The sequence below is a fragment of the Falco rusticolus genome, chromosome Z (assembly GCF_015220075.1).
Source record: "Falco rusticolus isolate bFalRus1 chromosome Z, bFalRus1.pri, whole genome shotgun sequence".
In the NCBI taxonomy this organism is placed as follows: domain Eukaryota; kingdom Metazoa; phylum Chordata; class Aves; order Falconiformes; family Falconidae; genus Falco; species Falco rusticolus.
In genome coordinates this window covers 463,187-479,936 of record NC_051210.1, presented here as the reverse complement: position 1 = coordinate 479,936, position 16,750 = coordinate 463,187, and the positions used below count along the sequence as shown (strand labels likewise).

Here is a 16,750-nt window from a genome sequence, read left to right as displayed (position 1 = left end):
GGACAGAAAAGCTGTATGGGTTTAGCTACAGCTGGTTTAAAAATCTGGGCCCATGTATTTGAATGATGTATTCAGAGAGAAAAAAGAATGAGCTATGAGGAACACACCAGTGGGCGCATACATACCTAGAACTACCTCTACACATATACACATACGGTAAGCATACACGTGCAGGGCATCCACCTGTCCGTCCATCCAGCTATTCCCTACGTAGAGATGCTCATAAAAAAAAATACCCAGGGTAACAGGAAAGACCTCTGCACCCTCTGCAATGGTGATTATTGACCGGTTCGTTCCATGCCTGATGGGAGATAGCGTGATTGCCTGGGATGTACCTTGCAGGCTTCTAAACAGAAAACTCCAGATTCAATTTTGTGGTAACTGGTTAGATGTGACCGGCTTACAAACTCAACACGGGCATCAGGAAGCAAATTCAAGCAGCACTGTTACTTTTTTTTAAAATATCAGAGGCGAGGAGAGCCTCCCGGCTGGGCAAGCCACGGGACAGAAGAGAGATTGATGATTTTGGCTTGTTTTCATCTCCAAGGTGACAAACAGGTACACAGCAGGCGTGGTGCCATGGCTGGTGGTGCAAGGCGATGCTGAAGCTCCCAGTTTGCACAGGAAGATTTGTGTCTCTCCTGAAGCGAGGACAGCGCTGGCAAATTCAGTGTAGTGAGACTGGTTTGGTCAGCAATCCCCACTCTCACCGCTGTCCAAGGGGTCCACTCTGCATGGCAGCAATGTGCAGGGAGCAGCCCCCCCCCTTTCCCACTCCCCTTCTCCTGTCCACCACTGCCACTGCACCAGCTCCTCCCACAGTGTCCACAGCCCTCATTTTGTGGGGAGAAACACTGGTCTGCAGGAGAGGGCCCAGGGGCAGGACAGAGGACATGAGCATCTCGGGAAGCTTGGTGAGAACTCATCCTTGGTGGCCACCATCAGCCAGGGTTCCCATCCCAGCAGTTGCCAGGGGAGCCATGCATGGATATCCCAATGCCAAACAAGTTTTCCAGTCACAGAGTGGTGAAGTGGCACCAGTTTCATGGTCCAGAGCCAAGACACCAACTCAACAACTCCATTTTCATCCATGACATCCCAGGAGGGAGCACAGTCGGGAACTCAGCCGTGACAAGGCTCTGGAAGAGTGACCCAGCACACAGGAACAAGACCAAGAGGTCCCAGAGGTTTACACTGATTTCACACACTGGACACCAGCTTCCTGGGGAACCACGGAGAGATTTTCTCAGCATCCCCGCACCCTGACCTCCCTCTTTAAAGTAAACTGGCCCACTAAGGTGCTGCGGTGGTCACACACCTTAAGTGTGTGACCCTCTGCAACAAGGACCATGTGGGTGTAAAAGAGGGAGGAAAGGTAAACTGAAGAGTTGCACAAATTCAAAACTCGCAGCTATACACCTGAACAGTTGCAAAAAAACCCCTTTCTCGGATTCAGGCACATCTGTAATTATCTCCCTCCCCTCCTGCACCACCCGCACCAGGCCGTGGCCGCTCTCCCCATCGCCAGCCAAGGCCGTGATGGATGGGGACTGTTATTTGTCCTCCTGACTGGGGCTAAGCAGGAGAAGACAGGCTCTGCTGTGTCACTAAACTTCACTCCTCCAGACACGCCGCCTCCCTCTTCCTCCTGCCTGGGAGGAAATCTGGGTGAGAAAGGGGAGAGAACAGCGGGGTCCCAGTTCTCAGGGAAGCAACTGGAAAACCGAGGAGTCACAGAAGAAAAAACCCGCTACGTGACTATTTCTTATTAGTCGACTTAGCGAAAAAAAAAAAAAAAAAAAAAAAAAAAAAGTCAGGCACTGTCAAGCATGAAATCTTATTGGGACAATAGAGATGGAATTGCCACTGCTGACAGTAATGTTTACAAGGGCATCATGTGTCGATGCTGCACAGCATGAAACCAGCAGCCCCGTCTAGCTCTGTGAATTGTAACAAGAGACAAAATGTCCCATTTGGGACAGGTAGGAATTGTACCACCAAAAATAACCACTCACGTGTAAAATCCATTATTACAGGCGGGATGGGAGGAAACACAGAGAAGCCCTGTTGGCATGGTGGGAGGCTCCTGAGCTCTCTCCAGCTGCAGGAGCTAGCATGAGCCAGGGAGATGACTCCGTTGGTTTGGGGGCTTTCCTTCACCCCCAGCCTAGGATGGGCCAAGCAGAGGGAGCAGGACAGCACCCAGCCCTGCACCGCTAGGCTCTGACCCCAAACCAGTGGGCATCGCTGAAAGGTTTCCAGCTGCCTCCCTTCAGGCACACACTTTGAGCCCTTGTATCAGACCGTCACGAAATCAGGGCCATGTCTGAAGGACAGGAATCTTTCCAAAGCTTCCACCACAAAATCCCTCCAACTCAAAGGAACCAAATTCAGGGCGGTCAGGCAGCTGCAGACCACCATGCTCTACAACTGCTCCTTATGAGACCTTCTGAAGAGTAATCAGACATGTAAATGACTCAAGAGACAGCAGCTCCAGAAAATAATATTGCAAGGAAAGTGAAACAAGAAGGAATACCTTGACTGCAAAGCCCAACAGTAATTCAGTAATTGCTGAGGACTGCAAGGGAAGGGGAAGCACTGAAACGTGTTTAGTCAGTGTTAAGACATGCTGGTGGCTCCACCTAAAATCCTCAGCCAACCTGTAGCCTTCAATGTGCAGACTTGTGCACCAACCATCTCACAGTTTTTTCCTTTGGGGCTGCAGCTTCTCTCTGTCACGATGAACCGAAACGGGTGAAGAGGAGATGCACCCCAGCCAGCAGAAGTGGTGGTGTGGAGGTGAAACAAGCACCCGCTGCCACAGGGCAACGCAACAGCCCACCAGGCAAAACACAGTGCCCCACCAGTTAGTGCTGCAACAAGGCCAAACCAAGCTCTGCCGTGTGAGGTGGCCACCACTCAAGCAAAGTTGCTCTTCCAGATGTTTCCTCACTGCAAGTTTGCTTTCTTCGCTTTTTTGACTGGTAATTGACAGGACTTGTGTAAAAGCATCTGAAAGAAGCAGCTTATCTCAGTGACGCCACCATTCCAACAAGAAGAGCAGCCCTAGAGCACTTGTCCTGCTCTGCTCATCAGCATCTCTGAAGTCCTACAAGGGACAGTATTTTCTCTTGGCTCAGCTGCCCACCTGTAAGATGGTGCGGTACCACCGTGACAGGGCTGCAGAAAGTTTCTGAACGAACCAAGTGCTGGCAACAGCCACACATCCTTACCCAGCCTGGGCCCAAAGAAATTCAGAGAGCAGCAGATGCAGCCTTCAGACATTTCGGTGCTTCAGCACCCTGGGGCGCAGCTACAGGGAGGATGTTTTATGAAGATGAAACGTCCATGTGACCAGAAAGCCGTCGCTTTTCGCTGATGTTAGTCCCTGACAGATTTCCAATACCCTGACCTCCACCGTAGACATCTCTTTTGCCATGCTACAAATCCGCCAGCTCAGTGCCCAGCTGATAGGAGATTTTAACTGGATTTCCTTTCAACATGAAGCACCTTGGCTTAAAGATCCTTGGTTTCTAACCTCCACCTGCAGCATGGAACTGCAGCAGCACAAAGAAATCAGTAGTCTCCTGCTACAGCCGTAACCTTAAAGTAATTGCCATAAGTATACTTTGACTACGAGTATCTCTCAGCAGCTTCTCAGATGAGATGAAACATGGGGAAGCTCCACACTCCATTTTTCCAGGCATCTGCCAGAACAAAAGATGTTGGTTGCTTTCAGAAGTCCAAGCACTTCAACTGCTCTTTCCACCTCTGAAGCCATGGGCATCATTAGGTGGATGGTCACTGCCCCAGAAGCAAGAAGACACAAAAAGAAGGAAGCAGCCGTGCAGGCACCTCCATTACACACCAGTCTCCACAGCTGAGGTTCACGAAGCGAACAAGATAAATGAAAGGCTGTGAAACTGCCTCCAAGCAGAAGCTTATGCAAAGTTGCTCCAGAGCTACCAGCGCAGGGCATCAGCACCAGTGCTGCGTTCGCTCTTGTCACAACAGGAGGGCTGGAGTGAAGGGGAACAAATCTCAGACCACCTGGGGCAACTACCCAGAGATACAGGGAGAGAAAAAACCTAGCTGAACATGAAGTGGGGAAACAGGCTGACATTCGTCTTCTTGTGAAAGTTCAGCAAAACACCAGTGGAATACTACAGACACATGTACATGTTATCGGGGCCGGCAGGGAAACAAATCTCTGGCTCTTCCCGATTAGGTCTTCTTTCTCCATCTGCGAAGTCTGCTCAAGCAGGAAAAAAAAAAAATAATAAAAAGAGGGATCTGGCTGGCTGTGCAGCACATCTCCATGTCCTGCCACCTGCTCAAAGCTCCTGCTGATGGCTGATGGTGGTTGATGGTGCTCTGCCTGGGCTGCTGAGTGTCCGGGGCCCCAGAGAGCCGCTGTCCTTTCTAAGTACTACAGTTCTCTCCGAGCTCTGCTGTATCCTGGTCGCTATGCCGTGACAAATTTGTAAAAGTGCTCTTCTTGACTTAGGCACATCCAGACAATACGGAGAGCCTGCAGGCACGAGTCCAATACTTCTGCAACCTCAGCATCACCAGCTGCTCATGCAATTGGCTAAAAATCCACACAAAGTGCAAAAACAAGCCACCAAGTCTGCTGCAAATAATCCCTAGCTTGCCTTGCATTTCCTTCCAACCTTTGTTCGGTAATGTGACGGATTTGTAAACAATGGGACTATTCTGAAAATACCAGGAGAGGCCCAAATCGGTAGGATTCACTCAATACTGCACAACCACCTCTAGCAAGAAATAACCCTTGGTGCAAAGAGTACACACAAAGCCCATGGCAGACCAAAACCGAACTGGAGAAAACCTCCAGTTTTCAGGCCACCTCCATTTTCTGTGTCTCTCCGATTTCACGCTGCCGACGTACCAGGAACTTCCCAACTGGCAACTACAGCAATCACAGCTTAAAATATTAACTCGGGCTCTCCCCAAAGCACTAACAAAAAAAGCGGCTATCATTCAGGATTTCAGGAATTTGTCGTTTCAGCCAAGAAAATAATTCCGACCTTACAGTTCCAATAAACTTGCATCAAATCTTGCGCCAACGGCACCAGAAGCAGATTGCAAGTCCTCCATGCTAATCCTGGTACTATCACTGCATTTTGTGCAGCCATGGAGAAAGCAGCTAACCCAGTTAACCCACAGGACAGTTTACTGTTCCCCCAGGAAGAAAAGCAGACCCAGGAGGTGGGACCGAGACCCTGGATGACCCCTGCCCCAGCACAGGTGGTTGTCGGGGCATGCAGAGCAAACATGAAGCAAAGGCGATGGGGAAGCCTGACACAGAAATACATGATACACAGGGAGTTCCTGCTCCCGTGGAGGTGCCAAATCATTTACTTAATGCTTTGGCATCAGATCCTTCGTGTGGGAATGGACCTTGTGTATCTCCAAGCACCGGCTGCAAAAGCCAAACCTCTGTCTTCCAGGGTAAACGCCGGCTGAGCCAGCCACAGCTCCTCAGAGCTCCCCTTACACGCTTGCAAATGAAGCGTTTATTTTAACAATGTGGACATATTCTGACAGACCCAAGCGATGCAGATCTATGCAGAGGGGGGAAAAAGGGGGAAATCCAGCACGCACATCGTGACACAAAGTGCGCAGTCCTCCTCGCACAGAAACACCTCACTTGAGCACATCGTTTCAAGGAAAATCACAAAAATAACCGGCACGCCAAGGAAAAGCCAAACAACAATCTTTTCTTGGTTTTGTTCTTCAGTCCTCTCCAAGATCCCTGTCATCATTTATGATGTGGAAAGCGAATTGTGAAGGTCTGTGAATAATATAATATATCCATCCTAAGGCAAAACTTGGGTGACCTCTCTCTGTAGATATACATAGGCAATAAATACATCAGCAGTACATACGTACACACACACACTGCAACTGCACTTCAGTATTTCCTCCCCTCTCGATTCTACCAATTTCTTGATAAAATCAGAATGATTCATCTTGCTCATGACCTTTCTAGTTGATCTGATATTAGCATTTGTAACAAATATCCACCAAAATTGGCAAGTCCTGCTCTTCTACAAACCTGCTTTTTCTTTGGAAAATGCGTTCCTACAACAGAATCCTGGCCAGCCCCGGTACTGGCACCATCAAGACAATCTGACAAGACATCTACCCATAAACTGGATTTTAGCTGAATGCGTATGAAGAGGTTATTCCTTGAAAAGCATCCAGCACTCGACAGCTCCTGATGAGAACAGCTGGAGCTACAGCAGGGCTGTAAGGAGCAGTGGAAGCCTGGGCTTTTCATTAACACAGCTCCAGGAAAATCCCTGCTCTGCCAGAGACGGTGGCAAACCAGCAGGGCTTCACCCTGGAGCTGGAAGAGAGCTCTCTAGAAAATAGGGGCCCCAGGGACTGCATTAGGAGAAAAGTGACAAACACACTTGACGTGCACACAAGACAGACGGTAACCTGCTCACTCAGAAAGGGCAGCTGCTCTGGCGGGGAGTTTTCCTACATGGAGCTGTGAACATGTAAAACCACCCATGGGCGAGCATCACCCACTGACTGCCGGGGCAGAACCACCCCATCCCTCCAAACCCCTCAGACATGAGGGCACGGGGATGTCCACCTCCAGGGACCTTGAAGAGGTCATCTGCTGGCACTGGTACCCCAGAGTACAGGGATGCAGGCAGCCCCAGCTGTTCAGCATGCTCACAGCTCAAGGGGGTCACAGAGAAGCTGGGAAGCATACGGACGGCTAGGAGCAAAAGATGCTCCGCTGTCCTACAGAGCTGAAAGGACCTGTCCCAGGAAGACCTCAGCCTGCAGTCTCCATCACCTGGCTAGGCAGAGGTCCTTCCCTCCCCACAAACACTGTGCGGCCTCAGCAGCACTGGTGGGAATGCACTGCCCTCATATGCCAGAACAGCTTGGTTTGGGTGCTGAAACGGCTTTTCATTTTGTTTTCATTAATTTGGACATGCAGAAGTTTCTCAGAAGCCCAGATTACGCCCTTTGAATGCTGCCGTAGCTGAGATCTGAATTGACGTACATTTATTCTTTTTTCCCTAGAATTTCATGATGAATGTCAAAATACTCTCTTTTCCTCTAAAAGAGAAATCCTGTGCCAGCTGAGCTCCACTTACTAATGTCTGGGACGACCAGCTCAGCACCAATAGCCCCACAGACAGAGGGTGGCTCTTGGGAACACCCAAGCATTTTAGTCGCACGCCTTGGTGGAGTCAAACTCCTCCTCCACACATCCACCACCACCCACGGGTGACATTGTCACTGCTCGTGTCAAACCACCACCATCCACGGATGACACCGTCACTACCTGTGTCAAACCACCACCATCCACAGGTAACATTGTCTGTGCTGGTGTCAAACCGCCAGCATGGCCAGAGGCTGCTGCCACTTCAGCCCATTCAGAATGGCCTGTGCCAGGTGCACAAAAGGTAAATTTGTGCGAAGAGTGCAAAGAGTGACACAAAACAAAGGCCTCCGTGTTGTGGGAAATTACATCCAAGGACTCAGGAAAAAAAAAAAGCTTTCAATGACACACAAAAAAAATTGAAATCTCCACCAAACAATACACTGCACTGGATGTAACGTAGATAAAGCCACCACCTCAACGTAACTAGCAAAGTCCAGATCCAACTCTATTTAAAAGGATGCTTTCAGCGCCTGTGCAGCGAGGGAAAACCACGGCTTTCGAAGAGCTAACAAACCAATGGGACAAACAGCTCACCCCACTTCGCAACACCAGGAAAGGATCCCTGAATTCAGAGGACAATCTGAACCAGCAGGAGAAATACAAATCAGCACTTGCTGACCCTGTGAAACCTCATTCCCTGCAAAGGCTTCGTCTCATTATAGTCACTGGAGTTATCCCCAGGAGTAAAGGCCACTCCAGTGGGTAAGCGCCGCTGAAGTGGGCTTAGAAATTACGAAAGTAAACCACAGCACTTCCCCGGGATGCTGCAGGCGATTTCTTTCCCTTTAACCTCTGCACAGACACATGCCCCCCAGGGTCCAGGCAGGCATTGTCCCTGCCGTGCAGTACAGCTAGGAGGCATGGCCAGCCCGTCTCTCCCCTCGCTTGCCAGTCCTGCTCTGTACCCCCTCCCCAGTCAGTCCCCACAACTTACTTCAGCACCATAAAGTCCCAGTTTTTGTTGGCAGGTGGGTTTTTTTCTGTCCATAACCTTCTACTTTTTCCCCCTCGCAGCCCTTCTAGTTTTGACTGTTTCCCTTGCAGTTCGGATCCCCGAAGGCTTCAGGCCTTTGCACATCACTTGCACTGTGCAAAAGACCCCAAGGAAGAGCAGCAGAAGACAATATCAATGCCCACCATGTACTGTCAGGCTCAGGACCTTATCTGGGGTGATTTACGGGGACTTCTGTCCACGCAGGACCTCACCAATGGTTAATTTCTGCACTGAACTCCATCACCCACTAGCTGCAACACGTATTCTTTTCCTACAATGCCCCAGAGCATGGACAGGCAGTGCAAGTACGTCTGTGGGCTCCTTCACCTCCTGCGCTCCCACACCAGTGACCGCCCAATGACCAGCGTGCTGTGACCTCTCATTCAGCAAGTCCTTCCCAATCTTGGGAGACTCAAACCCACCATACAAAAAGCACCTAAACTTATTCAAGGAACTCCAAGAAGTAAGTCCAGAGTGGGACAAGATCCCAACCCCTACTCAGGAGAGGAGAGGGCTTTCACGCCGGAGCAGTATCTCACTAGAGGTGTCCCAGGAAGAGTGGTACCCTTGAGAGCATCCGCACAGCCAGGACACTGGCTGCTAGGAAGAGGGGCCCATGGGTGGCCAGAGCAGTCCCAAACTCCAACCGTCAAAAGACAGAAGAATAAAGATCCTCCATTGTCAGGGTACCTACAGTGAGATCTACTTTGCATTTGGAAATTGGAAATTGGAAAGACTTGGAAAGCCACGGCTGGACAGGGGGTTTACACACTCCCAACTAATCCCTTGGCTGGAAGGGGTCTCCTTATAACCCCTCCAGGTGAGCTTCAGGCTGACGCAGCAGCTCTCACCATGCTGGGCTTCAGCCCAGCCAGGACATCACCATAGCACGGTGCTGGGTGACAAGGCAGGAGCTCTGTGCTGGCAGGATGGATGGAGCGCACGGGCAGGACAAGCGGGACCAAGAGGGCAGAATGGTCAGACGTTTGCCTCCACCACAAGAAGACAAGAGGAGAGCAGGAGCCCCAGACACGATTAATGCGCTGCACGAATAAGCTGCAGGTCACAAGGCAGACCTCAGATGGGGACAGAGCTGTGGACGTCGCACCTGACCACACTCCACAGAGCTGGGTACCAGCTGTGGTTCTGGCGTTCGACGCTTAAAGAAGCGGAGGTAAAAACAGGAAAAAATACTTTACAAGCAGCAGCCTCCTCGAGTAAATTTCCTGGAAGCCGCGTTGTCCCTCAGCCACAAGGGGAGATGACACAAGACCCTGGCAGCACCTACTCAGCACTGAGCACCCTGTTGAGGCTGCTGACCATCTGCCATGCAGCCTCCAGGTCATTTGTGCCCACAGCCCAGCAAGTCTCTACCGAGCTGTGAGTGAAGCTTGTTTCTGTCCCACTGGGAAAACACAGTTCATGGGCCTGGTGTGGAGGCAAGAGACAAAAGGCAGAAACACTACCCGTATTATTAGTTCTCGCTCGTGTTTAGTCGTGCTTGCTTTGCTTTTCCCAGTCTCTCTGCCCCCCGACCCATCGCTGGCTTGGCAAGCTCATGCCCACTTTCACCAGTGCAAAACACTTTGTCAGCCGAAAACCAGTTCCAGCTGGCTGTGCAGGTCAGCACTGCTGGGATGGCCAGGGCATGCCCAGCCTGGGGCATCACTGTGTGAAAACATGGTGCTTCTAACACCAGGCGGTTTTATAAGACATTGGATTGCAGCCACCCCCAGTTTCTTCTCATTCCTTGTCCCTGCTGGAGGCTGATCCTCCCAGGCAGAAGACTGTGACACAAACAGCCTTTAAATATACCAAGTCTGCGTTTAAAGGCAAGGCATTTTTCAAAGAGTTCAGTTGAGAAAACAAAACACAAGCACCTACATCATCACACCAGATGCTAACAGCAACACAGGGTTATGACTGGTGACGATGGAAACAAAACAACCTGTATGAGTGAAGGTCTATTGCTAGTCCGGTTTCAATTCCCCAAAAGCCTCCACCAGTGAGAAGACTCCACAGCAGTGAATTTGAAATATGGTCTGTGCAGCTGTTAGGTGCAGGTATCTCCATCTGCCAAAACTCTTCTGCAGCAAGAAGGAAAGGGTGGGTAGCAGCCACTTTACGTCCTGCACGGTGCTTTGTGGAGGGTGTCCTGCTCGATTTGCTTCTGACAGCGTTTCCTGCCCGTCTGCAGTATTTGCTGCACGCAGCCTTTTGCCCTAACGAGCTGCACCTCCACGAGGAAGGAAAACAGACCGACTGGTCTAGCAAAGCCTGTGTCCCTTAGAGGAAATGCTCTTACCCTCCGTGCCATCGTGGCTGCACCCAAGCTGAGCAGTGGAGCGGTGCCCACGCTTGTCCCTGCAGCAGCTGGCATCACCCCCACACACATGCTCCCCTCGCTCCAGGGGGGGTGAAAAGGCTTAGAAAGGAGCAGCGGACACAGTGTGCCTCTTCCAGAGCACGGAGCTGTCGTGGAAGCCAAGCCCTGGGCTTTGCCTTGCTTTGATGGAGAGACGCTGGAGGGACAGCACCAGCTTACGATGAGACCTCAGGGGGAGAGCCACGTCCTGTGCCTCTGCCACGTGCGCTTGTTCCAGGGTCCCTCTCGGGTGGGGTGGCATGAACATGCCAGGAGCATCGCTCTGTTGGGCTTAAGCCCTTCTGCCAGTTCCCCAGTACCTGCAGAGCTCTGCAGCCCACAGGGCTTGGGGAGAGAGGAGCGAAGGGGGAAGGAGGGGTGGGCTCTGCAAAACAGGGCGATTGCTGCCCAGCAGCTTCTGCTGCTCGAGGCTGCAGTGGCCGACTGTATCTCTCTGCCTTGTTACAGAGCAGCCTGCTTCTTATGTCAGTCTCCAGTAGCATGTCCTTTAACCCCAAGCGAAAGGAACCGATCCCCCACGAAGGCACATCTGCTCGAAGTCCGTATTACAACAGGGGAAAAAAAAAAAAATGACACCTTCAGCTATATAAACCAATAAAGACTGTATGATTTGGTTTGCCCCTGTTGCTACCCAGCGAGCTCCCCACTGGGTTAAAGACTGGGGACATCTGCTAAAAGAATGGCAAGAGTGAGGAGAACGAAAACGAAGTCATGAATCACACCGAGCATGCAGCTGGAAGCTAGCGGGGCAAGTCCACCCCACTTCGCTCCCTGGCCAAGGGGAGCCAGGACCACAGGACAAGCGCTGCACCGCTCAGGGCTCCGAGAGATGTACACAGGGAAGTACGGCAGCGGGCATGCACCTTTCAACAGCTACCGAGAAACAGCACGAGATCGCAAGAGACGCTGCGAGGTGGTGTAGTCTCTTATCAGCTCTCCAAAGTCAGGCAAATGGTAAAGTTAACTCTGCCCCCTTGTGCATCTGCATCATGATACAGGCCATAATTAGATGACGTGCTTCCCTTCCTCACGTTAGAGGCTAGCGTGTGTGACCCACCTCTCCATCACCTGCAGCACTGGAGCTTGGGATGGCTCCGTGGGCACCTTGCGCCCACCCATGCAGAGGCACCTTGTGCTGAGCAGGAAGGGAGGGGTTATGGACCCCCCCGGGGATCCCATCAAACAGACAAAGGTGTCGAAGTATCTGTTTAATACTTCGCCTTTCCAAATCTGTAGCCCTGAGCCTATTATAAAAGCAGTTTAAATGGTCTGCTGAGGACAGCATTACTGTCCAGCTTATGCGCTCGAAAATCATGAGTCATCCTGCCAAAACAATGCGGTTGTTTTAGAAATCACGTGCTCCCTTCTCAATGTGAACTGGCAAAAGCTGGGGAATTTCTCAGCTCTGCTTCAGCTCTTCCCAAGGAAATATTTCATTCTTTGCTCTACCATTAAACCAGAGCCTTCTGTAATCACAGGAACCAGTGCCTCAGGACAGGGCTGTGACAGAGCCATGTGGTTTCAACACAGATTGGCCTCTCTCCTGAACTGGCTGATAAAACAGAAAATTCTACCCTACCTGTTTGAACGCATGTATTTATCTATGCACCTGGGGCCTTGATTTGGAAAAAAATACCAGACGTACAATCGCAGAGTTAAGTAACAACAACGGCATACTCAGCAAGTACCTGAACAGAGCGAGTTTTCCACGCCCAACATCGGTCCAGTCCCCCCAAGGTTGAAATTGGCCCCACAAACCTCTTGAAGTTTTTCCCCCAGTTGAAGTAAAACAAGCACTGCTCCATGACCTGACTGGGCACTTCCACCAGTGCAGCCAGACACCCAACCCTGTTTGCACAGCTCCTGCGCCAGGCTGCTTGCCCCATTTCAGCCAGCCTTCCCCACCGCTTCAATTAATGCCGCTACGGCTTCTGCCCACTTGCTTGCCCATGACTCCATCCCTGTGTGGCCAGGCAGTGGCGGGGGGGGCGGGGCACAGGGAGCACAGGGATGCAGCCCCACGCTGGCTGCAGCACGGCGCTGGACCCACACGCACAGCACAGGAGCCAGGGACCACAGCTGCTTCACAGCAAGGGGCAGGAGCTTGACCAAGCAGGCAGGACAGCACCACCCCTGCCAAGCACAAATGGGACCCCCAGCCCACCGGTGCTGCCACAGGGTGGGCAGCCATCCCTCCTCCAGGTGCTCTCCACAGCCCCAACCACAGCATCCCCACCAAGGCTCCGGTGTCCCCTCTGCTACTGCAAATGTGTCCACGGTCACGGCCTCAACTCGCCTCCATAAGCCCTTACTAAACAAAAGGGAAGCTCTAGGTTAAAGGCGCTTTCATAAGGCACCAACACAGAATTTTTCCTCTTTTCCCTTCTCTCCAAAGCAGTGCTTCCACCAGGAAACTACCCAGGACGCAGAACAAAAACAGGACCAGAAACCCTGCAGGATCTGAGGAGCACTGGCAATACCCAACCCCAACCAGACCATGCTCATTTCCACCTCTGGACCGACAAAAAGCATCCTGGTGCCAGGGGGACCTGCAGACCAGCAGACAGCTCTGCTGTCAATTGTCTGTCTCTTTTTGGATGGAGATGCCTCCCTGACATTCTATGTTTCAAGTAGCCACAGAGTCAACACATTGGTGACTCTTCCCTTTTTCTCTGGCAGGAGGGAGATGTTCCCCACTCAGGAGGAGGGTCTGGTTCAAAACTGACACACAACCTACGCTTTCTGAAACACACAGACAAGCCCCTGCTCTTCGGAGAGGTCCTGCCTCTGGCCACCAGTTCATGCCAAACATCCCCAGCTTGGCTGTGACCTTGCTAAAGGCCAGCCAAAATAGGACCAAACCCCACCGCAGCAGACAGTGATGGGGGACATCCACGGTTCCATCGCATCACATGCACAGAGCATCTGCCCCGGTCCCATCCCACCCCTCTTGGTCATGCAGTGGTGCATGCCCCCCTGACTAGAAAACAGCTCCCACTACCTTCATCCCGCTTGCGCTTGTTGCTCTCAGTGCCGGGGGAGGCGATTCCCAGGATCCCGCTGATGGAGTAGGATGAGCCAGCGGAGTCAGTGCTGACGGAGGACACCTGGGTGACGGACCCCGTGGAGGCTGCAAGGCAAGGCCAGGCGGTCAGCGGGCAGGACAACACGAGCGCGAGCCTACCCAAAAGCCAGCAGCACCCACAGCATGACCAAGGTGGGCTGGGACTCTGCCGGCCACCGTGGCCCCCCCCGGCTCTGGAAGGACCCCAGTCAGCCCAGCCTAGCCGCGTGCTGCAGCAGCCCTGTGCAGGGGTGGGAGCAGGAGCATGGGCACCCATCACCCCTCTCACAAGGGGCTGGGGCCATGCGCTGCGGGATGGGCGATGCTCTTCTTTAGCAGTTGGTCGCCCCATCCTGAGCGTGGCACGGTGGGAAGGCGCGTTGCTTGGGCCAGTGGATGCTGGCAGACAACACACCAGCCTTGCCACTGCAGCAAGGCAGACGGAGCAGGGAGAGGAGCGTCCCCAGCAAGGTCCCGGGGCAGGAACCTTGCGGGAGCAGAGCAGCCTGCGCTCGCTATGCTTGGTTTGCTGCCTGCATCCTGCTGGCCCAAGCCACCAGGCTCCAGCCAGCGAAGATCCCCAGAGACATCTGGGGTTGCCCAGGGATGGCCAGCTGTGTGCTACACAGCTGGAAAGGCCCTGAGGCTCCTCGAAATAGGAATTAAATCCACTTCGCTTTGGCAGAGCCCTGAGGAAAGGGTGCGAGCTGTGCCCAGCCAAGGTGGGGGTCACTCATCACGGCTGGCACAAGCCAGGACGCGCTGGCCAGGGGTGCTGTGTCCACATGATGCTGCGGGAACCCGAAGCTGCGCGGAAGCAGGCAGAGGAGGGAGCACTGCTCTCACCTCCATAGCTCACAGGCTGAGCCTGCGCTGGCACAGCCCCGCCAGCCCCAAAGCATGGGCTGGGGTCCACTGCAGCACCACACCCCCAACCAAAGCCCACAGGGAGCAAACCTGCGTCTGGAACCGCTGCTGCCTCTATCAACCCCAACTTCTGAGAAAGTTTTCTCTTCTCTGCCTTCGTTTTCCTCAAGGAGAGGCAGCCTTTAAGCCATCACAGGGAAATGAGGGATGCTTTCCCCTCCGAGAGTCTTTTGGCATTTCCCAGGGGGAAAGGCTCAGGACATGGGGCTGCAGCGTGATTTCTCTGACAAGCCCGAAGAGTTCATGCAGCTCTGTGCCCACGCTCTGGGTCTCAGTGCCAGCCCACCCTCGCCAGGGAGGGAGCAGCAAGCACTTCCCCATTTCACAAGCGCCACTGTAAAAGCAGAGGGGAGCCAGGGCCCCCATCCCACCCCCCCTTCTGCCTACCCATGCCCTGGCAGCTTTCACAGAACTAGAAAGTATCCCTGAGCCCAGACTGAGCCCCTCCATCCCTGCTGCGGTACGGCAGAGCAGTCCCCCCAGAAAGACACCGTCAAACTCACGAAGGGCTGCAGATGCCGCAGCAGACGGGCCACCCCTCCCAGGGACCCCCTCTGCCAGCATCGCCTGCCACGGGGCACAGCATTGCTGGTCTGTGGCTGAAATAAAGTTTTGGAAAGTTTTGCTTCACTCAAGACTGCAAGTGCACAAAGAATTACGGAAGGAATGGTTGATAGATGAAAAAAAACACATTCAAAACTACTTACTGACTAATGATGCAGAAAATGTTATGAATAAGTATCCCTTTCTTGATTTATTACTTTAATTATCTGACATTCTATAGACCCCCATTAGTGGGGGTTTTTTGGTTTAGATTTCAATTTTCTGTCTCATGGTGAAAGCTATTTATCATAATAATCAGTAAAATTCAAAACCTTTTAGCAGTATTTATAAAATTCATTTACTATGTTCAGCCCTTGGAGAATGACAAAGAAGGCGCATTAGCACGTGTGCTGAAGTGTTTTATGCAGAATTATCTGTCCATAAGAATGATTAAAAGTTCTTTAGAATATTTGTTATCCATTACACTATTTTTTTAATCTTAAAAAAAAAAAAAAATAAGTTCTCCTTACCTATGCTGTGACTGGAGGCTGGGACCTGCTGATTGGGTGGCTGCTGCACCTTCGTCCGTATGATCCTGTGCGCAGTTGAAAAGAAATGACTACTTAGCATTAAGCACGCAATTGCAGGGGGCATCAGACACTTTTTTTTTTTTTTTTTTTTTTTTTCAGTTCAGGGTACCTGCATGAACGCGAAAATGCCTTTCCGCTAATTATCCCTTCATCATCCGCTGCAAGATCAAAGTTTGGCAGGTCGACTCACGGCCATGTTTTTGTCCCCGACCCCTGTTATTAGGGATACTGGGATGACTGCGTGCTCCTCAGGATGCTGCAGTGTTTGGTGCTTCAGTGCCTTTAAGGGCCTAGTCCTTATCGCCCAGGAAAGGACATCCAGAGCTATTTGGGCACCTGCTGGGACCAGCACCCCCTCCTCAGGGGGCTGGACACTTCTGAGTCCCAGCAGGCTGCGATGTGCACCCTTGGGTGCTGGGATCCATTTAAAAGGCTGTCCCTAGACCACCCCATGTACAGTACTCACACGGAACATGGGACGCCTGGGAAAAGGACCTGCCTGCCCAAATTATTATTAAAACAAAAATGCGTTGGATTAAATGCAAATTTTAAAAGCTGAATAAACGAACCGTCATCGCTGGGGACAGCCTCTGCTCTGAGGGACAGTGCTGTTAACCAGGAAAAATTCAGAGATGCAGATAAAGTAGAAGGCATGCGTTGTGTTGCAGGACAGAGGGCAGCCGCTAAGCAGAGCTGGGGACATGCAAAACCAAGTGCTTGCCTGCCGATGCACAGTGAAAAAAAGACAAGACAGGGTCTGAAGCACCTCCAGAGACAACACCGCTCTGCCACCGACTGCAGCAGAATTGAAACAGGTATTTCGTTGACGCACGCTGCTTGCTCACCGCACAACTCCTTGCCTGATGCCCTGTTTTTGCAGCAGTGATGCTGCAGTAAACACGTCTCCTCTCTTTGCCTAACAAACTCTTCTTCCATTTCTGCCTGCTGTGGATTTGGAAGTGGCGAAAGGAAGGGAACCGTGAGACGGAGCTGGTGTGGGGGTGCACTCGTGGGGGTGCATTCACAGGGA

At 52.0% G+C, this 16,750-nt stretch overlaps 1 protein-coding gene across 7 annotated transcripts in view; it reads right to left on the bottom strand.

The window, feature by feature from the left end:
* PAX5 (paired box 5) overlaps positions 1 to 16,750 on the bottom strand; it is a 132,249-nt gene that overhangs the window by 100,362 nt on the left and 15,137 nt on the right. For 6 of the 7 annotated variants that reach the window (XM_037373763.1, XM_037373764.1, XM_037373766.1 and 3 more), the window contains 2 exons: positions 15,661 to 15,725; positions 13,598 to 13,726 (listed from right to left, as the gene is read on the bottom strand). In XM_037373763.1, the coding sequence (XP_037229660.1) occupies positions 13,598 to 13,726; positions 15,661 to 15,725 (194 nt within the window). The remainder of the gene's footprint in view (positions 1 to 13,597; positions 13,727 to 15,660; positions 15,726 to 16,750) is intronic. The other variant, XM_037373768.1, reaches the window with a different exon arrangement.